A 22603-nucleotide genomic window follows, 5' to 3' on the forward strand; every position below is an offset into this window, starting at 1 on the left:
CAGCAGACAAGCTGCAGAGCCGGAATTAGAACCCAGGTCCTTCAGACTCCCAAGCCATTATAGGGGATAGGAGTGTGACCCCCAATGTGGGATGGAGACTGTGTCCAACCTGATTAACTTGTATCTACCCCAGCGCTTAGAACAGTGCTGGACGCACCATAAGCGCTTAACAAGACTGAGATTGAGCCCCCTTTTCCCTCTCCTCCTCCCCATCCCCCCCCCCGGCCTACCTCCTTCCCCTCCCCACAGCACCTGTATATATGTTTGTACAGATTTATTACTCTATTTATTTTACTTGTACATATTTACTAGTCTATTTCATCAATGATGTGCATCTAGCTTTATCTCTATTTATTCTGATGACTTGACACCTGTCCACATGTTTTGTTCTCTGTCTCTCCCTTCTAGACTGTGAGCCCGTTGTTGGGTAGGGACCATCTCTATATGTTGCCAACTTGGATTTCCCAAGCGCTTAGTCCAGTGCTCTGCACACAGTAAGCGCTCAATAAATACAATTGAATGAATGAATGAATGAACAAGTACCATAATTATTATTATCCACCAGGCCACGCTGCTTCCTTCATATATCTGCAGCCCAATCCCAAAACGCACATTCCTCAGAGCGGATTTCTTGTAGAAAAGAGGAACTGCTCTTCAAACGGCTGCCGCCTCTTGGGCAGGCAACGAGCGGTATCTGTGGTCGCCCGGCAGAACCGCTACAGATGCGTAATTCATTTGCCGGCTGCCTTGCCGAGGGAGGAGCTTTGAGAGCTTCTTGAACCCCAGCCAAGAAAATCCCCCAAAGAAACTTCGACCTCTGGAATAAACTGCCTACAGTTCATAAGGAAACCACAGCCGAAGGCCACTTGTGCAACAGCCTGCCTAGGAAGCGGCCGCTGCCGGGGGGGTTGGCGGGCCGGAGGTGGAAGAGTCTCCGGGGCCCGGGAGGAAGCGGAAAATGCAGCCTGGCAGATGTGCCCCGTTTCACGTCGCACCCGTTCCGAGGCCTGGCCCTGGGTGCACATTCCCACAACCGTGGCAGGGAACATCCTCGGAGATAGGAACGGCGACCACCTGCCCCGTCACCTGGGTCAGTTGGTCAATTCTATTTATTACGCGCTTACTGTGAGCAGAACACTGTACTAAGCACTTGGGAGAATACAATAAAACAACAGACAGGTTCCCTGCCCACAATGAGCTTTCATTCATTCAGTGGTATTTATTGAGCGCTTACTGTGTGCAGAGCACTGTACTAAGCGCTTGGGAAGTACAAGTTGGCAACCTATAGAGACCCTACCCAACAACGGGCTCACAGTCTAGAAGACGGGCTCACAGTCTAGAAGGCCTACGACCTAGAGGGGGAGACAGGCATTAATAGAAATAAATAAGTGACAGCTATGGACATAAATGGTGTAGGGCTGGGAGAGGGAGGTGAATAAAGGGAGTCAGGGTGACACAGAAGGAAGTAGGAGAACAGGAAAGGGGGGCTTAGTCAGAGAAGGCCTCTTGGAGGAGATGTGCCTTCACTAAGGCTTCGAAGCGGGGGAGAGTCACCGTCGGAAACCACCGGATGGAACTGAATGGCCGGAACAGCCGGCTGGGCGGTTCCTGAGGGGTGGTCCCCTTAGCTTGGATCCGGGGTCCCTACCCAGAGTGGGGGGGACACCCAGCCCAGAGACCAGCTGCACTAGGTAACGGCGGACCACCTCAACCACAGCACCCTACCACGCCCTTGGAATGGATGGAAATCCAACCAACCACAGACAGGAAGCTTCTTGAGGGCGAGGATCGTGTCAACCTCCTCTACTGTCCTGTCCTCTCCGCACCCTGTAAGCACTCAAAAAATGCCACCAGCTGAATGATTCAGAGGTGATCTGCACCAGGGCAGATTGCCCGGAACCTCCTCCCTCCCCACAGGCCACGCCCTAACAAAATCCCACCTCCTCCAAGAAGCCTTCCTGACTCACCTCCTCACATCCTATCAGCCAGCTTTAGCCCCTGTGAACTAAATTTCTATCAAGCCTCAGCCTTTGAGCATACACGTGTGCTCAGTTATTCATTCTGGCAACTCTGGTCTGGCCCCTTCTAGACTGTAAGCTCACTGTGGGCAGGGAACATGGCTGTTATATTGTTGTATAGTAGTCTCCCTAGTACCCTGCCCTGCGCACAGTAAGCACTAAATAAATATGAATGATTGAAGTATGTTTATCTTTGTCTCCCCATTCAAATGTAAGCTCCTTGTGGAAAGGAAATGGGCCGCTTCGTTATCTGGAACCCCCCAGGCACTTCAGTGGTGGACCTCCCCAAGTGAGCACTCAATCACTGAGACTATTACAACTCCAACAACAGAGCTGTCTGTTCCAGGGGGTCCCAGGGACAACCAAACCATAGGCTGGAAGCAGCTGAATGGGCAAAGAAAACCAGGCTGGGGCATTTGCTCCTAGGCAGAACAGATGTGCCTACAAAGCGTGCCTGCTTATGCAGATTTAAGGGCAATGTAAAACACTCAGATGGGGATGATGAGTAAAAAGAAGCAATCCCGACACCAACAAAACTTAAAACGGTATGTAAAATTAGGAAAAGGAGAGAACCGTTCTGGACTACTGCTTGGGTGAACGAGGAATGTGTCTACCAACTCTGTTGTATTGTATTCTCCCAAGCGCTAGTACAGTGCTCTGCACACAATAAGTGTTCAAAAGTACGACTGATTACCAATTGCACTGTACTTTCCCAAGTGCTCAGTGCACAACTCAGCACAGAGTAGTTGTTTTTGTTTTTTCGTCATTGACTGATTCGGTGGCAGGAGTTATCGAGAAGGGCAGTACGCCCAATGATTATTAGAAACAAAATTATTATTCTTACAAAGAGAGGAGGTTTCACTCGCCAGGCTGGGCAGACCAGGCCATCAGGAGCCCAGAGGGCAAGCTGCCAAGACCCAGCACATCCCCGGCAGCAGGTGGAAGCAAAGTTCTGCAGGGGAATCACCCTGGATGACCCTTCCTCAGAAAGCGGTCACAGCAAAGGTAGACCCCAGACAGAACCTTGTTACGCCACGACGATACATTGGCAGAGTTGATGGAAAAATCCAGACGCATCCCACTCACTCCCCATGCAGGGTAGAGAACCGCCAAAGGGTCGTTGCATCATTCATGGTTTCTTTTCTCCTCCCTCCCCAAGCCTGACGGAGACCCCTCCCACAAACTGGACAGGTGAAAGGAAGTCAGAACTCACTCTCGCTATTGATTAGAGACTTATATAAAGCAGGAAAGCACTTACCACCAAATCCCAGTTATTCTGTTCAAGCAACGTAATAGCTTCATCAATATTTTCAATACCGGTGCAGGCCTAAAATACAAAGAAAAGAAGAAGAGAATTTACATATGTTTCTGAAAAGGAAGGATTTCTGAAACTTTAGAACATCAGGGACATATATGATTGAGATTATAAGACCCCCATAAAAGTAAGCCAGTACATATTCAATGTTCCTGAAACACCCTCATCCCAAAAGGTCTGACTTGGCATCAAAATAGACTGAAGAATCTTGAAACCCGACGGGGATGGGCACCGTTAGGTTACAGAACCTCCAGGGAGCTTCGCTCGCCTCTGGCTAGTGCTATATATCTGCAATTTATTTACTTATATTAATGTCTGTCTCCCCCTCTAGACTGTGAGCTTGTTGTGGACAGGGAGTGTCTGTTTATTGGTGGATTGTACTCTCCCAAGTGCCTAGTACAGTGATTTGCACACAGTAAGCACTCAATAAATACCGCTGGTGATCACGAGTCGACGTTTGACCCGCATGATGACAGGACAAGATGGGTGCTCATCACTCCCGTGAGGGCTACAGAATTGTCCCCACATTTTGCCATGGCTCTCCATTCAAGCTGACTCCCCCTTGATGATACACCTGCTGGATTCTGGTACCCCTACGATGAGCCCGCCCTAACCTTGGCAGAATCGTTCTCCCTCTGAGGTATCTGTCAGAGCCGGGGCCTGGATGCTGATGGGGCAGGAGATGGAGGGGGATGAACGCTGTTCCTCTCGCTCAAGGCAGAGACCCTGAGGGCCAGAGAAATGCTGACTTGCCCAGGGGGCCGGGAACCCGCGGACAGGCACCCACGAAGCTTCTGGGATCTTGGCCTGCTTGATGAGAAAACCTTCCACCCCAGGGGTCCGGGCCACCTCTTCATGTCTCTTTATCGGCCAGGCCGCCTCCCTCCTCAGCCAGATGGGGAGGCCAGAGTCAGTCCCCAAAGGGATCAGGCCCAGTTATTTCTGACAGGGCCGGCATCCTCCACGATGATTCAGGTGATGGCTATTTAACCACAGCCGACGGAGGAAATACTGTATGAAAAGGTGGTGTGTGCATGTGTGTGCACGCACACACAGAAGAGCACACTCAAAAGCCTCCAGAGAAACCCTAATGAAGATCAGGTGTTCTAGGCCAACATCTGCTCCACTGCCAGATACTCCTCTGTGACTACCTTACTGTGCTCATGGCTACGATGAAGTCTTTTTTGTTTAAGAAGAGCATGCTTCAGCCTCAGGACTCCAGGACCCGAAGAGGCCCATATGTGATCCAAATGCCTGAATCTCCATCCGTGAGGTTACCGTGCTCCCCCAGGATGAAGCCAGGGTGAAGGCCCAAGAGCCAAACCCGGGATGCAATTCTCCAGAAAATCGCCTCACAAAATAGCCCGGGAGGGGTCACCTCAGCCATCTCCCAAAGAGAAGGTGGGACGGAGGCCAAAAAGGTGGAGGGGGGCATGGTCACCCTCAGAGCAAGGGTCTCAAAGTGGAGCCTGTCCCCGGATCCCCCTCAGCAAAGGAGCCCCAAGCCAATCTTGAAAGGCAGCCCCTTCTTGCCCCCTTTCACCTTCCTCGTTCCCTGTCCCTCCAGGGCCTGTGGAGGGGACGGGGGAACAGATGTGACAGGGGAAATAATAACAATAATGATAGTTGTGGTATTTGTTAAGCGCTTACTACGTGCCAAGCACCGTACTAAGTGCTGGGGTAGATACAAGATCATCATGTCCCACATGAGGCTCACAGGTTACGTAAGAGGGGGCAACAGTACTGAATCCCCATTCTGCAGATGAGAAAACGGAGCCACAGAGAAGTCAGGTGACTTGCCCATGGTCCCGCAGCAGATGAGCGGCAGAGCTGGGATCAGAAACCAGGTCCTCTGACGCCCAGGCTCTTTCCAGGAGGCCGTGCTGGAAGCCACTGGTGTCACTCACGATTGCCAACTCCTGGCTGTTGGGCTAGCAGCAGGGGCTATCCTGAAACCTGAGCCACCGCGTTCCTGGGAACTCTCCAGGCTGGTCAATCAATCAATCACATTTATTGAGCGCTTACTGTGTGCAGAGCACTGTACTAAGCGCTTGGGAAGTACAAGTTGGCAACATATAGAGACAGTCCCTACCCAACAGTGGGCTCACGGTCTAGAAGACTGTGACAAGGGACGACCAAGCACGAAAACACCCCTCAGAGGCGCGCCTCGGGGTGGACGGGGCCGATGGGTGACAAGCGGTCCCTAGGGCCAGCAGAGCTAAAACTTTCACAGCTGCCCAACAACCCCAGCTTTCCTACAAACAGGATCTCGAGCACTTCACAATCGTTACATTTTCTACTAAATTGGTCCTGAGGAACTGGTTTTCCTTCTGCCCCATAATTACGGGACTCTTTGGGCGGCAGTTTAAAGCGAAACCAGGCCAAACCCCACACGTTGTTAGTAAATACGCAGTTTTTCAAGAAAACGGAACTGGGCGAGGGAACCCGGCCTTGCCATCTGGGAAACTTCTGGCTGGAGCTCTCTTAGGCTGCGCTGCCCTGGCCAACCTTGGTTCATTCGGCCGCCTGCCCCAATCCCAGTCCCCTTTGCCCTCGCCGGGCCCCTGGGGCCTAACTGCAAAATGAGGATGAAATCCTGGCACTTTCTCCCGCCTCACACTAGGAGCCCCAAGTAGGACAGGGGCTGTGTTCGACTCAATCATCAAAGCTTAGTACAGTGTTTGGCACATAGTAAGGGCTTAACTAATGACACAGCACAATTATGATTACTATTGGTGCCCTGTGACCTGATGCCAAAATGAAATGCCACAGAAACCTAAACTAGTGGACACATCACAGCCGATACTGACTGCTGAGATGACATCATCACCACCCCTAAAACACTGCACAAAACCCTGTGCCGCCAGGGGCCGAGAGGCGTCTCATAAGAAAAACACTGTGCAAAACACTGCGCCGCCAAGGACCAAGAGGTTCCCTGGGAAAAAACACTGCAGAAACTTCATTATTCATCACTTCAGGGAACGGAGGTGGCCAGGAAAACAGAAACCCAAAAATAATCCCAGCGTCTCATTTTAGCCCCTAACAGAGGGCTCCTCCACCACCAAACCTTTTCCAGAGTGTCAAACAAAAAGCACATTTTAACGTGCCTGGGGGGGCTTGAAGGCGCCTGGCCTCCCCAGCTCTCTGTCTGCGACAGCTGTTGAGAAGCTGGGAGCAGCTAAAAGTCAGTAGGGAGAAGAAACAGAAGGGCCAGCTCCCCCCGGGGAAACTTTGGATCACGCAGCGGCTGACACACCTGCCGTTTGGTCCCATTTGCCTGGGGAACAACAGCAGGCCCATAAAGGGCTCCACTGTCGGGCAGGTGGAGACGGACTGACAGAGAGAGAGAGACAGAGTGACAGAGAGACAATCAATCGTATTTATTGAGCGCTTACTGTGTGCAGAGCACTGTACTAAGCGCTTGGGAAGTACAAGTTGGCAACATATAGAGACAGTCCCTACCCAACAGTGGGCTCACGGTCTAGAAGGGGGAGTTCTAGAGACAGCGTAGTTTCTGGCTGCCATCACCCCGCTCTCGACCACCGGCCCACTCCGGACCGGCATCATCATCAATCGTATTTATTGAGCGCTTACTGTGTGCAGAGCACTGTACTAAGCGCTTGGGAAGTCCAAATTGGCAACATATAGAGACAGTCCCTACCCAATAGTGGGCTCACAGTCTAAAGTGGGCTCACAGTCTAAAAGTGGGCTCTCAGTCTAACGGGGAACTCACTGCTGGCGGGTCGCTGGCACAGGGGAAAAGTCTTCCTCAAGCCCACGTGTCTAGGGTTCCCTCCCTAGTGCTTAGTACAGTGCTCGATCCACAGCGGGCATTCGGCGAGTAGCATCATCCACTGATTTATGCTTTCACTTACTGGGCTATATGTTTTCTCCCTCGATAGGTCTGCGATGACTGCAGAGAGATTAAAGTTTCCCCCAAAGTGTCATTTGGTACAAAACTTCTCCACAGAACTGGTTCCTTTGAGAGTTTTGGCTTCTTTTTTGTAGCCACAAGAGGAGGCACAGCGGTACAAATTCGACAACGAATTTCAACGCACCCTCGGGTGCCTAGCCCAGCCTGACATTTGTTTTGTTGCTCCCGAACAGAGAAAATGTGTTTGAAAGACACAACCCGGGGTTTTATTGGTCGGCCGGCTGTCCCATACGGGGGTCCCCAACCAGACACTCAGGCTGGGGCCAACATATCCCCGGCCCCGCCTCACCCACCCAAATCAGAAAGGAGACAGATGAGGGGGGACCACCAGGGGAATTATAATAATAGCAACAATAATAATGGTACTTGTTTAGCGCTTACTATGTGCCAAGCACTGTTCTAAGCACTGAGAAGTTAATCAGGTTGGCCACAGTCCCTGTCCCACATGGAGCTCACGCTCTTAATCCCCATTTTACAGACGAGGTAACTGAGGCCCAGAGTAGTGAAGTGACTTGGCCGAGGTCACAAAGCAGACAAGTGTCAGAGCCGGGATTAGAACCCAAGTCCTTCCGACTCCCAGCCCGGGCTCTATCCACTATGCCACAGTGACTCTGTTTTTAAACTTTATGGGTGCCTCCTCTGTTAGAGGGTCTCTATATGTTGCCAACTTGTACTTCCCAAGCGCTTAGTACAGTGTTCTGCACACAGTAAGCGCTCAATAAATACGATTGACTGATTGATTCCTCTCCCCCTCGTCCCCCTTTCCATCCCCCTCGTCTTACCTCCTTCCCTTTCCCACAGCACCTGTATATATGTTTATACATATTTATTACTCTATTTATTTTACTTGTACATATCTATTCTATTTATTTTATTTTGTTAGTATGTTTGGTTTCATTCTCCGTCTCCCCCTTTTAGACTGTGAGCCCACTGTTGGGTAGGGACTGTCTCTATATGTTGCCAACTTGTACTTCCCAAGCGCTTAGTACAGTGCTCTGCACACAGCAAGTGCTCAATAAACACGACTGATTGACTGATTGATTAGAGGGTGAGCTCTTTGCGGACTGGTCACTTGTCTGTTTTGAACTGAGCACTCCTCCTTTTGTCTGCTGTGTGACCCAGGGCAGGTAACTTCACTTCTTTGGGCCTCAGTTCCCTCATCTGTAAAATGGGGGTTAAGGCAGTGAACCCCATGTGGGACATGGACTGTGTCTGACCTGATTACCTTGTATCTACCCCTGTGCTTAGAACAGTGACTGGCACGGAGTAAGTACTTAACAAATGCCATAAAAAATAATACATAGAACAGAGTTCTGCACAGCGTAGAGGCTCAGTAAATACCACTGATTATGGCTTCCTACCCTGATCTCCCTCCTGGGCCAATCGTACCATCCACTAATGAGTCACTGCCTCCGCCAGGGAGGCCACCCTGGGCTCCCACCCACTCCCCACCCCTGACTCTTCTGCCTCTGACCCACCGGGCTCTCTGATCCCTGGTGGGTGGGGTGGTAGGAGTTCTGGAAGTCCCGAGAGCCTGCCCCTCCGGTCACTCGCCACCCGCCTCCGCCATGAATGGGAGGGGAAGCTGCCCTTTGGCTTAGGCAGAGGAGTACCAGGAGCCACATGGGCAGAAGCCCTGGGCCACCGGAGATGCCACCTGTGCCCGCTCATCACCGTAGGAGCGGTCAGTCTTGTGGGCCTTGAGCACGTGCAGGCGAGTCGGAAATGGTGGCAGATTGCCAAGAATCCTCAGGGCCCCCACTCCCTCTACTCCCAACAGCTGTCAGTCAATCTATTTACTGAGCACTTACTGGGCACAGAGCACTGTACTAAACGCTTGGGAAGGTACAATATAACAATAGAACAGACACATTCCCTGCTTCTAACGAGATGACAGTCTTGAAGGGGAGACCACACCCCCATTCCCCTCTTTCCCCAGCCCCTTTTCACCCCCCCATTCCCCTTTCCCCAGCCCCCTTTCACCCCCCATTTCCCCTCTTTCCCCAGCCCCTTTTCACACCCCCATTCCCCTCTCCCCCAGCTCCTTTCCACATCCCTATTCCCCTCCTCAGCCCCTTTTCACACCCCCATTCCCCTCCCCCAGCTCCTTTTCACACCCTCTTCTCCTCAGTTTTTTTTTTTACACCCCATTATTCTTTCACACACCCGTTTCTTCTCTCCCAGACCTTCCTTACCCCCTTCCTCCCGCCCCCTTTTCACACCCCCTTTCTCCTCCCCTCATCCCTCTAGACTGTGAGCCCACTGTTGGGTAGCGACCGTCTCTATATGTCGCCAACTTGTACTTCCCAAGCACTTAGTACAGTGCTCAATAAATACGATTGAATGAATGAATGAGACAGACATTAATAGAAATAAATAAAATTATAGATATGGACATAACTGCAGTAGGGTTGGGAAGCGGGGAGTGACACGGCTTCAGGATGCTTCAGGAGACCTCAGGACATTTCAGGAGGCTCTGGCTCTCTCTGGGCCTCCAAAATTTCTCTCCGATTCAAACAGCACTCAACTCTCCAACAGCTTAGGCGGGAGAGAGCCAGTGCAGACAGTTAAAGGAACCTTTCATTCTCAGGGAGAGCGCTGAATAGCTACACTAAATACACATTTACTGAGAAGGGAAGGCGCAGGGGGAGTGATTCCACAGTGTCGTGGCTGGGGCCCAAAAAAACAGCCTCCTGCAATGACCAAGGCAGCTACAGGAAAGAGGGAGGGAGGAAGGGAAGAGAAAGGGAGAGAGGGAGGGAAGGAGGGAAGAGAAAAGAGGGAGGGAGAGGAGGGATGAAGATCAAACAAGGTGAAGGCCTGAAGCGGCAATGGAGGCAGCACTGGGGGATGGAGCCAAGCCTGGGGAAGAGGTTCCTGGGCAGGACCCAGAGTCCCACACAGGGCACCTCACCTCCTGCCCGGCACAGGGCAGACACCCAGACACACTCACCCAACTCAGTCCTCTAGACTGGAAGCTCGCTGTGGGCAGGGAATGTGTCTGTTACATTGTTGTGTTGTACTCTCCCAAGTGCTTAATACAGTGCTCTGTACAAGGCAAGCACTCAATAAATACAACTGACTGATCAACTCTACTGTATTCTCCCAACCACCTAGTATACGGTGCTCTGCACATAGTTAAGTGCTCAATAAATGCCACTGATCGAGCTGAATGCACCTCCAAAAGAGAGGAAAAACTTCCCTTTTTCTTCAAATCCGTGGGTTGAGGAACATGGGGAAGCAGTGTGGCCTAGTGGAAAGAGCACGGGCCCGGGAGTCAGAGGATGTGGGTTTTAATCCCGGCTCCGCCACATATCTGCTGTGTGACCTTGGGCAAGTAGCGTCACTTCTCTGTGCCTCCGTTTCCTCATCTGTAAAATGGGGATTAAGGGATTAAGACCACAAGCCCCCATGTGAGTCAGGGTCTGTGTCTGACCTGATTACCTTGTATCTACCCCAGCGCTTAGAACAGTGCTCAGCACATAGTAAGCGCTTAGCAAATACCAAAATAGTAATAATAATGTAGGTTCTGCTGAGCGCCAGCCCGCTGCCATAAATTCCCTGGTGAGAAAGAGTCCATTTTCTACCACGGAGAGGGAGATTAAAAAAAACCTGCTCAATTCTACATTGCATCACTCCAGGGAACACAGGTCTACTCGTTTGGAGCAACAAAGCAGACGGACTCATTATGTTTTCCTTTGGCTGAGACAATACTCTGGATTAAAGTTTGTGGACAACTGCATTTCTGCCTTTTTTTAAATCTCTACATGGTTTGCTTCAGCCCGCTGCCGCTGCCCCCCGGACCCTACTCCTCCACCCCCTGAACCGCCTCCCAAAAGGTCCCAAGATGAGCCAGGTGTCCAGAACCAAATTTTCCATAAGCTCCTTGGGGGCAGGGCCTGTGTCTACCGACTCTATTGTACTATCCTCTCCAAAGCGCTCAGTTAGGCGCTCCGTAACCGTACGCGCTCAATAAATAGAAGCAGCATGGCCTGTAGTGGACAGAGCATGGGACTGGGAGTCAGAAGGACCTAGGTTTTAATCCTGGCTCGGCCACTTGTCTGCTGAGTGACCCTGGGCAAGCCACTTCACTTCTCTGTGCCTCAGTTACCTCATCTGTAAAATGGGGAACAAGACTGTGAGCACCATTTGGGACAAGGACTGCATCCACCTGATCAATCAATCGTATTTATTGAGCGCTTACTGTGTGCAGAGCACTGTACTAAGTGCTTGGGAAGTCCAAGTTGGCAACATATAGAGACAGTCCCTACCCAACAGTGGGCTCACAGTCTAAAAGGGGGAGACAGAGAACAAAACCAAACATACTAACGAAATAAAACAGAATAGATATGTACAAGTAAAATAAATAAATAAATAAATAGAGTAATAAATATGTACAAACATATATACATATATACAGGTGCTGTGGGGAAGGGATGGAGGTAAGATGGGGGGGATGGAGAGGGGGACGAGGGGGAGAGGAAGGAAGGGTCCTCTCCACCTGATTAGCTTGTATTCACCCCAAGGCTTAGAACAGTGCCTGGAACAGAGTCAACGTTTAACACAGACCGTTTAAAAAAAAAAACAAACACACACACAAAAAAAAAGATGGTGGATTTTGAAGTGTGGGGAGATGGTCCCCGAAAAACCCATCCTGGCAGCCAAGTGAAGCGTGGACTGGCATCCTCACTGGGTTGGCCGGTTGGCCGACGGGCATCGGCCCGAGCGTGCAAGCGACTGCAGGGCTGTGCCAGTGCGAGTTGAGGGGGGCCGGGCGGGCGACGACCAGTCAGAGGAATGTGCCGAGACTGGAACTCCCCCTGGGAACGTTGAGTCCTGGATGCACGTCAGATGGTGGGGGTAGTGGATGGCTTGCTTCGAGAGCAAACGCAAAACTCCTCAGCCCTCGGCCAAGTCCTGCTGACACCCAGGCCCGGGCTCTTCCCACTAGGCCATGTTGCTTCTCCATTTGGTTACTCGCTCCTCTTCACGTCAAGCAGAAACAGTGGCTTCAAGGCCCTCACCCCTCGCTGCTCTTGTCCTAACCTCCACTTTGCCCTCAATCAATCATATTTATTGAGCGCTTACTAGGTGTAGAACACGGTACTAAGTGCTTGGCAGAGTACGATACAACAGAATTAGCGGACACATTCCCTGCCCATAATGAGCTTAAACATAATTGACCTCACTTCACTTCTCCTTGCCTTAGTTGCCTTAGTTACCTCATCTGTAAAATGGGGATTGAGACTATGAGCACTATGCAGTACAGGGACTGTGTCCAACCCTATTTGCTTATATCCACCCCAGCGCTTAGTACAATGCCTGGTACACAGTAAGCACTTAAATACCACAATTATTATAATTATTAATAATTCCTCTCAAGACAACCTATTCCCCTGTGTCTCGCTCTCATCACTGACATCTCTCTCGCCAGTGACCACCTGCTCTCACACTCTCTCCTCTCTGGAGCCCACTCCCCATCCAGCAGACCACCACTTTTCCCACCTTCAGAGCCCTTCCCCATCTGCAGCCCCTCAGCTCGTGGACACTCCAGCTGCTTAAACCACCAGAGGCTCCATGCACATCAATCAACAGTATTTCCTGAGCTGTATACTAAGCGCTTGGGACAGTCCAATACCACAGAGTTGTTAGACACGTTCCCTGACCACAATGAGCTTACAGTCTGGAGGGGGGGACGGACATTAATACACAGAAATAAACTACGGAAATGGACGTAAGTGCTGAGGGGTTGAGGGTGGGGTGGAAAAAGGGTACAAACTCAAGTGGAAGGGCGATGTAGAAGGGAGAGGGAGTAGAGGAAATGCACAGTCGCCAGTGGATCCAAGTGTCTGATTTCCCCACTTGGGCAACAGGTTCGATCCCCTAATCCCATTATTCTCTCCGGAGAACTCGGAACAGTGCTCCGCACCCAGCGGGGGCTCAATAAAGACTATCAATGGAATCCAGCTGCATGGGGTCTCTCGGCAGGACCAGGCCACAAGGCTGGAGGTTGGCCCACTCAGGTTCGGAATGGCTCGGTTTGGGAATCACTTTCTCGCCACGGAAACCGAAAAAAAAAAAATCCCCGAATAAAAACAACAGGATCTGGACCATTCGCTGAATGCATCTCTTTGTTACATAAACCCATTAGCTTTCTTTTTGAAAAACGTTAGAAAAAACCCTCCTGATTCATCAATGCTCGCCTGTCCTCGTAAGCCCAGGAAATACCTCCAACACCCCCTCCCTCCTGGCTCCTGTCTGCCAGAACTGGAGGTGGACCTTGGTATTCATTCCTTTACCACAAACATACTCCGCTCCCTCTTGAAATGATTAACACTACTTACTTTCAAAGCTGATTTTGGCAATTTGTTCCCCATTCTAACCACGGTGCGGGGCTGGGGGGGGGGGGGGGGTTCTACCTGAAATCAAATTCATTTCTGAGCTGAGCCTAGAACAATACGCCTATATGGGTCACGGAACAATACGCCTATATGGGTCATGGGCATCCTCGCCTCTACACATTTTGCCTTTGAGATGGCAACTCTGAATTGGTTTTGCACTCCTTATCTCAAAACATTCTCATTCTTATCAGCTGCCCCAGAACGTGGGACTGGCTTCTCCTGGTGCTTATCTCCTCCGAGTTTGGGGGCCTGATGAACTCCACCACTGTCACAGAGAACTCCCCAGAGAAGAACAATTCATCACAGACCTTCCCTCTGGGGAAAATTCTTTTAAGCGTTTGACCCCATTCCCCAAGATCCAGGCTCGACGCCTAATATTGTGGTCTCGGGGGGAAAAAAGGCCAGGGCTGCAGGGGGTGGGGGGACGGGACGGATGGACCAGTTCTACTCCTTCCTGGGCCACTGGTCATTGGCCCTCTGTGGGCCAGAGTCTCCTCATCTGGAAAATGAGAGTGACAGTGCTCGCTTCTTCCTACTTTACGGGGGCGTTGTGAGGACAGAGTGAGCTACCTGATGAGAAAATGGAAAATGTCAAAAAGATTTAAGATGGCATTGTTAACAGACTGTGCGGGGCAGGGACTGTGTCCAACCTGATTAACTTGTATGGATGGTGTTTGAGTGCTTACTATGTGCACAGAACTACATTAAGCACATGGAAAAGTACAATATCTACCCCAGAGTTTAGTACAGTGCTCGGCACATAGGAAGGGCTCAACAAGTATTAGGATGATGAGGAGGAGGAGGAGGATTACTGAGCTGTCCCTTTCTTTGAAAGAGCCCCCAACCTGCTGCCGCTAAATAAACTGACAGACAACCTGGGACATAAAAGAAGCGTGGCTTAGTAGCAAGAGCACGGGTTTGGGAGTCACGGGATGTGGGTTCTAATCCTGACTCCGCCACTTGTCTGCTGTGTGACCTTGGGCAAGCCACTTCACTTCTCTGTGCCTTAGTTCCCTAATCTGTAAAATGGGGATGAAGACAGTGAACCCCATGTGCGACAACCTGATTACCTTGTATCTACCCCAGCACTCAGAACAGTGCTCAGCATACAGTAAGCGCTTAAATACCATAATTATTATCATTATTATCAATCAAATGCATTTATTGAGCACTTGCTGTGAAAGCTAGTCTCTTCACTGTAACCTCATTGTGGGTAGAAAAGTGTCTGTTACCTTGCTATATTGTACTCTCCCACTGTACTAAGGTACAGTGCTCTGCACACAGTAAGCGATCGATAAATTCAATTGACCACCTGTCCGTACTACTAAGTGCTTGGAAGAGTACGACACAACAATACAACAGACACATTCCCTGCCCACAGTGATCTTTACCCCCATTTAGGGGGTGGGAAAATGAGGCAGGGAAGGATGAGCTGGCTTGCTCCTGGTGGCCGAGACTGGCTTTTTTCCCAGACCCTCCGCTCTTCCAGGCCGGGGCCCTCAAGCTAACAGGTGGCCCACGACTCTTCCTCACAGTGAAACTGGAACTGATGTCAACAAATGGATCGTTTTCTGCCGTACTGTCAGGGAGTAGAAACCGATGCATGGGAACCAAGACCCAAAGAACAATTTGGTCTGGTGGAATCAGGCCCGAACAGATGCTAGTGGCGAGCAGGGAAAGAAGTTTCCATCTCCTACTCCACTCCAAGGCTGCTGTTTCAGGTACTTCAAAGTAAAATAACAACAAAAATACACCACCACCCTCTTCCTTCTTGGCCACAGTCTTTCCCAGGCTTACAAATGCAGAGAACTTCTACCTACTGCCTAAACCACTCTTTTCCATCCAGGGGAAAAAAAACAAAACACTTCCACCTGGAATTCCCCATGCTCTGAGGGAGCGAAATGGATCCGGAATTCGTGGAACAATTCACACTGTCCCGGGTATTGGGCTTGACTTCTCTATCTGTGTGTTATTACTGCATGGAAATGTTAAGAACAAAGGTTTATCCATTTGAGGATGAAAAATGCCTTGAGGAGAAACATCCCGACTTTCATCTGTTCTGAGATGCCTCTAGCATGGGCTGGACATTATCAATCAAATCTATTGAGCGCTTACTGTGTGCAGAGCATTGTACTGAGTGCTTGGGAGAGTATAGTATAACAGAGTTGGTAGACATGTTTCCCGCCCACAATGAGCTTACAGTCTAGAAACCTAATAAATGTCACCTAACAACATAAAGTTGCCAGCAAAACCTATAGAGGGAGAAAGTTGTACAAGCAAAAAAAGTATATACATTTGTGCATGTTTTGCGGGTTTCCGTGTAATTGACATTATGTGTATTATCGACATAGCTGTGCATACTTACGTATACACATATGTAACGAACTCCTAGTGACAGAAAAACAGATGTGACATAAACTAGGCTCTTGCATAAGTTACGATCTCTCTATGAACCCGATGGGAGACAGGGACTGTCCGATCGGACCAACTTGTATCTATACCAGCACTGTATTTGCTCTGCACATAGTAAGCAGTTAATAAATACCCAATCATCATCACCCAATTGTTATACTTTTGAAACAGGCCTAAAATTCTCAATTGGCTTTTTGAGCAATGATTGTTCTGCAGAGTCAAGGAGGCCAAATTACAGAAGCAAGGGAGAAACAGGATGAATAGCTGGGACACAGGGGACTGGATTTTAAGCTGTTTTCAGATGTACCCCAGAAGCCCCAGGGAAGTGTGGATTCCAGGCTAATTTCTGATTGTTTCTACAGCTTAAGTCACATATTCTGGGTTGTGGCCTGAAAACCTGGGCAGAACTAACTAAAAATGGACTTGCGGATGCTGAATTCAGACCTCCTGACAGTGAAAAGTAATAGCCAACCCAAAGAATTTAAGCCAAGTAAAAGATGTGTGTGATATCATCTAGGAAAATCCCACTGGGAGAGACACCTCATTTCCTAAACAGGATCCAGAGGGGGTGGGGTGGATAATTAACTGGGATGAAAGGGATGAATGTTGCCAAACCTTCCTGAAAGAGGTAAATTAGTCCATTCATACCTGATAAACTTTTCTGGGTAGGCAAGAAATAGCTTGTGAGCAAACAGACAAAAGTGAAAATATGTCCAAAACTCCTTGGTGGGGTTGGGGATGCTAAACTCTGAAAGGCAAAAATGAAACTGGCAAATTGTAAACTCTCTGAAGGCGGGGATAGGGTCTACCAACGCTAGTGCATCTTACTCTCCCAAGTGCTCACTACAGTTCTCTACACACAGTAGGAACTCAATAAGTACTATTGATTGACTGACTGCATGCCCTGGTGACTCCCTTTACAAAAATCAGTCTCTCCCAAAATCCATTTGTAGAGACCAAGGTGGCAAATGGCTAACAAGATCATTCTGTTGAAAGACCCTGCCTGCCTTTCTCTCCCGACCCCCAGCCCACCTGAGGGGCAGTGACACGGGGATAGTTGGGTGTCTGGCCCCTGGAGGAGGAGGAGGAAGTGGGGGGGGGGGGGGGGGCATCTCCTTCCCGACACAAACACAAACACACAGCTAAGTTACAAAGCCAAGCGACCCCAGCCCTACCCCACATCGCCCAAACTAGCACACTTACCCCCCTTCAAAGCTCTACTGAAAACTCACCTCCTCCAGGAGGCCTTCCCCTAGGCCCCCTTTTTCCGCTGCTCCCCATCCCGTGCATTGCTCCCTCTACTCTACCCCCTCCCCACCCTAAGCATGTGTGTATATGTGCACATATCTATAATTCTATTTATTTATATTAATGATGTGTATGTATATATATATATATATATATATATAATTCTATTTATTTACATTGATGCTATTGTTGCCTGTCCACTTGTTTTGATGTCTGTCTCCCCCCTTCCATACTGTGAGCCCATTTCTGTTTAGGGACTGTCTCTATTTGTTGCTGAATTGTACTTTCCGAGCGCTTAGTCCAGTGCTCCGCACACAGTAAGCGCTCAATAAATACGACTGAATGATTTGCAAAGGCCAGCGGGGCGGGTTCTCCGTGTCTGCGATTGATGATGATAATAATACTGATACTGATGATGATGGTATTTGTTAAGCGCTTACTCTGTGCCAAGCAGTGATGTGGGAACAGCTGGGGAGGGCGGCCGCCCCCGGGGAGAAGATTTCGGTGAAGTTCATTCATTCATTCCGTCAGTCAGTCGTATTTATTAAGCGCTTACTGTGTGCAGAGCACTATACCAAGCGCTTGGAAAGTACAATTCGGCAAAAGATAGAGACAGTCCCTACCCAACAACAGACTCACAGTCTAGAAGGGGGGAGACAGACAGCAAAAGTAGACAGGCGTCAATACCATCAAAACAGATAAATAGAATTATAGCTACATACACATCATTAGTAAAATAAAAAGTAATCAATCTGTATAAATATAGACAAGTGCTGTGGGGAGGGGAAGGGGGAGGGCAGAGGGAGGGAGTTGGGGTGATGGGGAGGGGAAGAGGAGCAGACGATAAGGGTGGGCTCAGTCTGGGAAGGCCTCCTGGAAGAGGTGAGCTCTCAGTAGGGCTTTGAATGGAGGAAGAGAGCTAGTTTGAAGGAAGGAGAGTGCTTGTTTTGTTGTCTGTCTCCCCCCCTTCTAGACTGTGAACCCGCTGTTGGGTAGGGACCGTCTCTCTCTGTTGCCGACTTGGACTTCCCAAGCGCTTAGGACAGTGCCTAAGCACCCAGTAGGCGCTCACTAAATACGATTGAATGAATGAACGATTGTTGTCTGTCTCCCCGTTGCTGGGGAGGGACCGTCTCTATCGGTTACCGACTTGTCCTCTCCCAAGCGCTTAGTCCAGTGCTCCGCACACAGTAAGCGCTCAATCAATATGATCAAATGAATGAATGGATAATTCTACTGATCTGTTTTGATGCGACTGATAACTGCCTACTTGTTTTGTTGTCTGTCTCCCCCTTCTAGACCGTGAGCCCGTTGTTGGGTAGGAACCGTCTCTCTCTGTTCATTCATTCAGTCATTCAATCGTATTTATTGAACGCTTACTGTGTGCAGAGCACTGGACTAAGCGCTTGGGAAGTACAAGTCGGCAACATACAGAGACAGTCCCTACCCAACAACGGGCTCACAGTCTAGAAGGGGGAGACAGACAACAAAACAAAACATGTTGTCAGGTGTCAAGTCATCAGAATAAATAGAAATAACGCTAGATACACATCACTGACAAAACAGACTAGTAAATATGTACAAGTAAAATAAATAGAGTAATAAATCTGTACAAACATTCATTCACTCACTCAATCATATTTATTGAGCGCTTACTGTGTGCAGAGCACTGGACTAAGCGCTTGGGAAGTCCGAGTTGGCAACATATGGAGACAGTCCTTACCCAACAATGGGTTCATTCATTCATTCGTATTTACTGAGCGCTTACTGTGTGCAAAGCACTGAACTAAGCGCTTGGGAAGTACAAGTTGGCAACATATAGAGACAGTCCCTACCCAATAGCGGGCTCACAGTCTAGAAGGGGGAGGCAGACAACAAAACAAAACATGTGGACTGGTGTCAAGTCATCAAAATAAATAGAAATAAAGCTAGATGCACATCATTGACAAAATAGAATAGTAAATATGTACAAGTAAAATAAATAGAGTAATAAATCTGTACAAACATATATACAGGTGCTGACTGGTACTTCCCAAACGCTTAGGGCAGTGCTCTGCACACTAAATACGACTAAATTCATTCATTCAATCGTATTTATTGAGTGCTTACTGTGTGCAAAGCACTGTACTAAGCGCTTGGGAAGGCCAAGTTGGCAACATATAGAGACGGTCCCTACCCAATAGCGAGCTCACAATCTAGAAGGGGGAGACAGACAACAAAACAAAACATGTGGACGGGTGTCAAGTCTTCAAAATAAATAGAAATAAAGCTAGATGCACATCACTGACAAAATAGAATAGTAAATATATACAAGTAAAATAAATAGAGTTATAAATCTGTACAAACATTCATTCATTCACTCAATCGTATTTATTGAGCGCTTACTGTGTGAAGAGCACTAGACTAAGCGCTTGGGAAGTCCAAGTTGGCAACATATAGAGACGGTCCCTACCCACCATTCATTCATTCAATCGTACTGACTGAGCGCTTACTGTGTGCAGAGCGCTGGACTAAATCAATCAATCAATCAATCGTATTTATTGAGCGCTTACTGTGTGCAGAGTACTATACTAAGCGCTTGGGAAGTACAAGTTGGCAACATATAGAGACAGTCCCTACCCAACGGCGGGCTCACAGTCTAAAAGGGGGAGACAGAGAACAAAACCAAACATACTAACAAAATAAAATAAATAGAATAGATATGTACAAGTAAAATAAATAAGTAAATAGAGTAATAAATATGTACAAGTATATATACAGGGGCTGTGGGGAAGGGAAGGAGGTAAGATGGGGGGATGGAGAGGGGGACGAGGGGGAGAGGAAGGAAGGGGCTCGGTCTGGGAAGGCCTCCTGGAGGAGGTGAGCTCTCAGTAGGGCCTTGAAGGGAGGAAGAGAGCTAAACGCTTGGGAAGTCCAAGTTGGCAACATGGAGAGACGCGCCCTACCCTACAGTGGGCTCACAGTCTAGAAGGGGGAGACAGACGACACAACAAAACATCAATCAATCAATCGTACCGATTGAGCGCTTACTGTGTGCAGAGCACTGGACTAAGCGCTTGGGACTAACCCTCTGCCCACCCGCCAAGCTCGCTCTCTTCCTCCCTTCAAGTTGGCAACTACCCAACATTCATTCAATTGTATTTATTGAGCGCCTACTGTGTGCAGAGCACTGCACTGAGCCCTTGGGAAGTCCAAGTTGGCAACTACCCAACATTCATTCAATCGTATTGAGTGCTTACTGTGTCCTCACCTCCTCCAGAAGGCCTTCCCACACTCAGCCCCTTTCTTCCTCTCGATCCCCCCATCTTACCTCCTTCCCTTCCCCACATCACCTGTATATATATTTACGCATATTTATTACTCTATTTATTTTACTTGTACATATCCCATTTATTTTATTTTGTTAGTATGTTCGGTTTCGTTCTCCGTCTCCCCCTTTGAGACTGTGAGCCCCCTGTTGGGTAGGGACTGTCTCTATGTGTTGCCCACTTGGGCTTCCCAAGCGCTTAGTGCAGTGCTCTGCACACAGTCAGCGCTCAATAAATACGATTGATTGATTGATTGATTGATTGGGAAGTCCAAGTGGGCAAGATGGGGAGACGGTCCCTAGCCAGCAGTGGGCTCCCGGTGTGGAAGGGATGACTGGAGAAAGCCGGACGGGAGGGTGTCGCCTCGTACCTGGAAGTCGGCCAGGATCATCTCTCGGTCCATGTTGGAGGCCATGGCGGTCGCCACGGGCGAGTGGGCGACCGTCCGGGCCACCTGAGGCGCGGCTCGCCGCCCGCGGGCCTGCTGCTGCTGCTGCTGCTGCTGCTGGGCCTCGTTGCCCGGGGCCGCCGCCACCGCCGCCGCCGCTGTCGCACGTTTTGCCTGTCACTGACGTCGCAAAGCGGCGCTTTACGGCTGCCACGTGACCGCCCGCCGCTCGGGGCCCCAGGGCCGCGCGCACGCCTGTAGGGGGCGCGAGACCGCCCCCGTCCCTCCCTCCCTCCCTCCTTCCTTCATTCATTCATTCATTCAGTCGTATTGATTGAGCGCCTACTGTGTGCAGAGCACTGCACTGAGCGCTTGGGAAGGACAAGTTGGCAACTACCCAACATTCATTCAATTGTATTTATTGAGCGCCTACTGTGTGCAGAGCACTGCACTGAGCCCTTGGGAAGTCCAAGTTGGCAACTACCCAACATTCATTCAATCGTATTGAGCGCTTACTGTGTGCAGAGCACTGGACTGAGCGCTTGGGAAGTCCAAGTTGGCAACATAGAGACGGTCCCTACCCGACAGTCATTCAAACGTATTTATCGAGCGCTTACTGTGTGCAGAGCACTGCACTGAGCGCTTGGGAAGGACAAGTTGGCAACTACCCAACATTCGTTCAATTGTATTTATTGAGCGCCTACTGTGTGCAGAGCACTGCACTGAGCGCTTGGGAAGTCCAAGTTGGCAACTACCCAACATTCATTCAATCGTATTGAGTGCTTACTGTGTGCAGAGCACTGGACTGAGCGCTTGGGAAGGACAAGTTGGCAACATAGAGAGACGGTCCCTACCCAACATTCATTCATTCAATCGTATTTATTGAGCGCCTACTGTGTGCAGAGCACTGCACTGAGTGCTTGGGAAGTCCAAGTTGGCAACTACCCAACATTCATTCAATCGTATTGGTTGAGCACTTACTGTGTGCAGAGCACTGGACTGAGCGCTTGGGAAGTTCAAGTTGGCAACATAGAGAGACGGTCCCTACCCAACTTTCATTCATTCAATCGTATTTATTGAGCACCTACTGTGTGCAGAGCACTGCACTGAGCACTTGGGAAGGACAAATTGGCAACATAGAGAGACGGTCCCTACCCAACTTTCATTCATTCAAACGTATTTATTGAGCGCTTACTGTGTGCAGAGCACTGGACTGAGCGCTTGGGAAGGACAAGTTGGCAACATAGAGAGACGGTCCCTACCCAACATTCATTCAATTGTATTTATTGAGCGCTTACTGTGTGCAGAGCACTGGACTGAGCGCTTGGGAAGGACAAGTTGGCAACTACCCAACATTCATTCAATCGTATTGGTTGAGCACTTACTGTGTGCAGAGCACTGGACTGAGCGCTTGGGAAGGACAAGTTGGCAACATAGAGAGACGGTCCCTACCCAACATTCATTCAATTGTATTTATTGAGCGCTTACTGTGTGCAGAGCACTGGACTGAGCGCTTGGGAAGGACAAGTTGGCAACATAGAGAGACGGTTCCTACCCAACATTCATTCATTCAATCGTA

At 49.5% G+C, this 22603-nt stretch overlaps 1 protein-coding gene across 1 annotated transcript in view; it reads right to left on the reverse strand.

Moving 5' to 3' along the window:
• FAF1 (Fas associated factor 1) overlaps positions 1 to 21127 on the reverse strand; it is a 151011-nt gene extending 129884 nt beyond the window's left edge. The window contains exons 1-2 of the mRNA XM_038760223.1: positions 21007 to 21127; positions 3277 to 3345 (exon numbers count right to left, since the gene is read on the reverse strand). Of these exons, the coding sequence (XP_038616151.1) occupies positions 3277 to 3345; positions 21007 to 21051 (114 nt within the window). The 5' untranslated portion in view covers positions 21052 to 21127. The remainder of the gene's footprint in view (positions 1 to 3276; positions 3346 to 21006) is intronic.
• Between the last annotated feature and the right edge of the window lie 1476 nt (positions 21128 to 22603).

Source organism: Tachyglossus aculeatus, chromosome 18 (genome assembly GCF_015852505.1).
Source record: "Tachyglossus aculeatus isolate mTacAcu1 chromosome 18, mTacAcu1.pri, whole genome shotgun sequence".
NCBI lineage: Eukaryota > Metazoa > Chordata > Mammalia > Monotremata > Tachyglossidae > Tachyglossus > Tachyglossus aculeatus.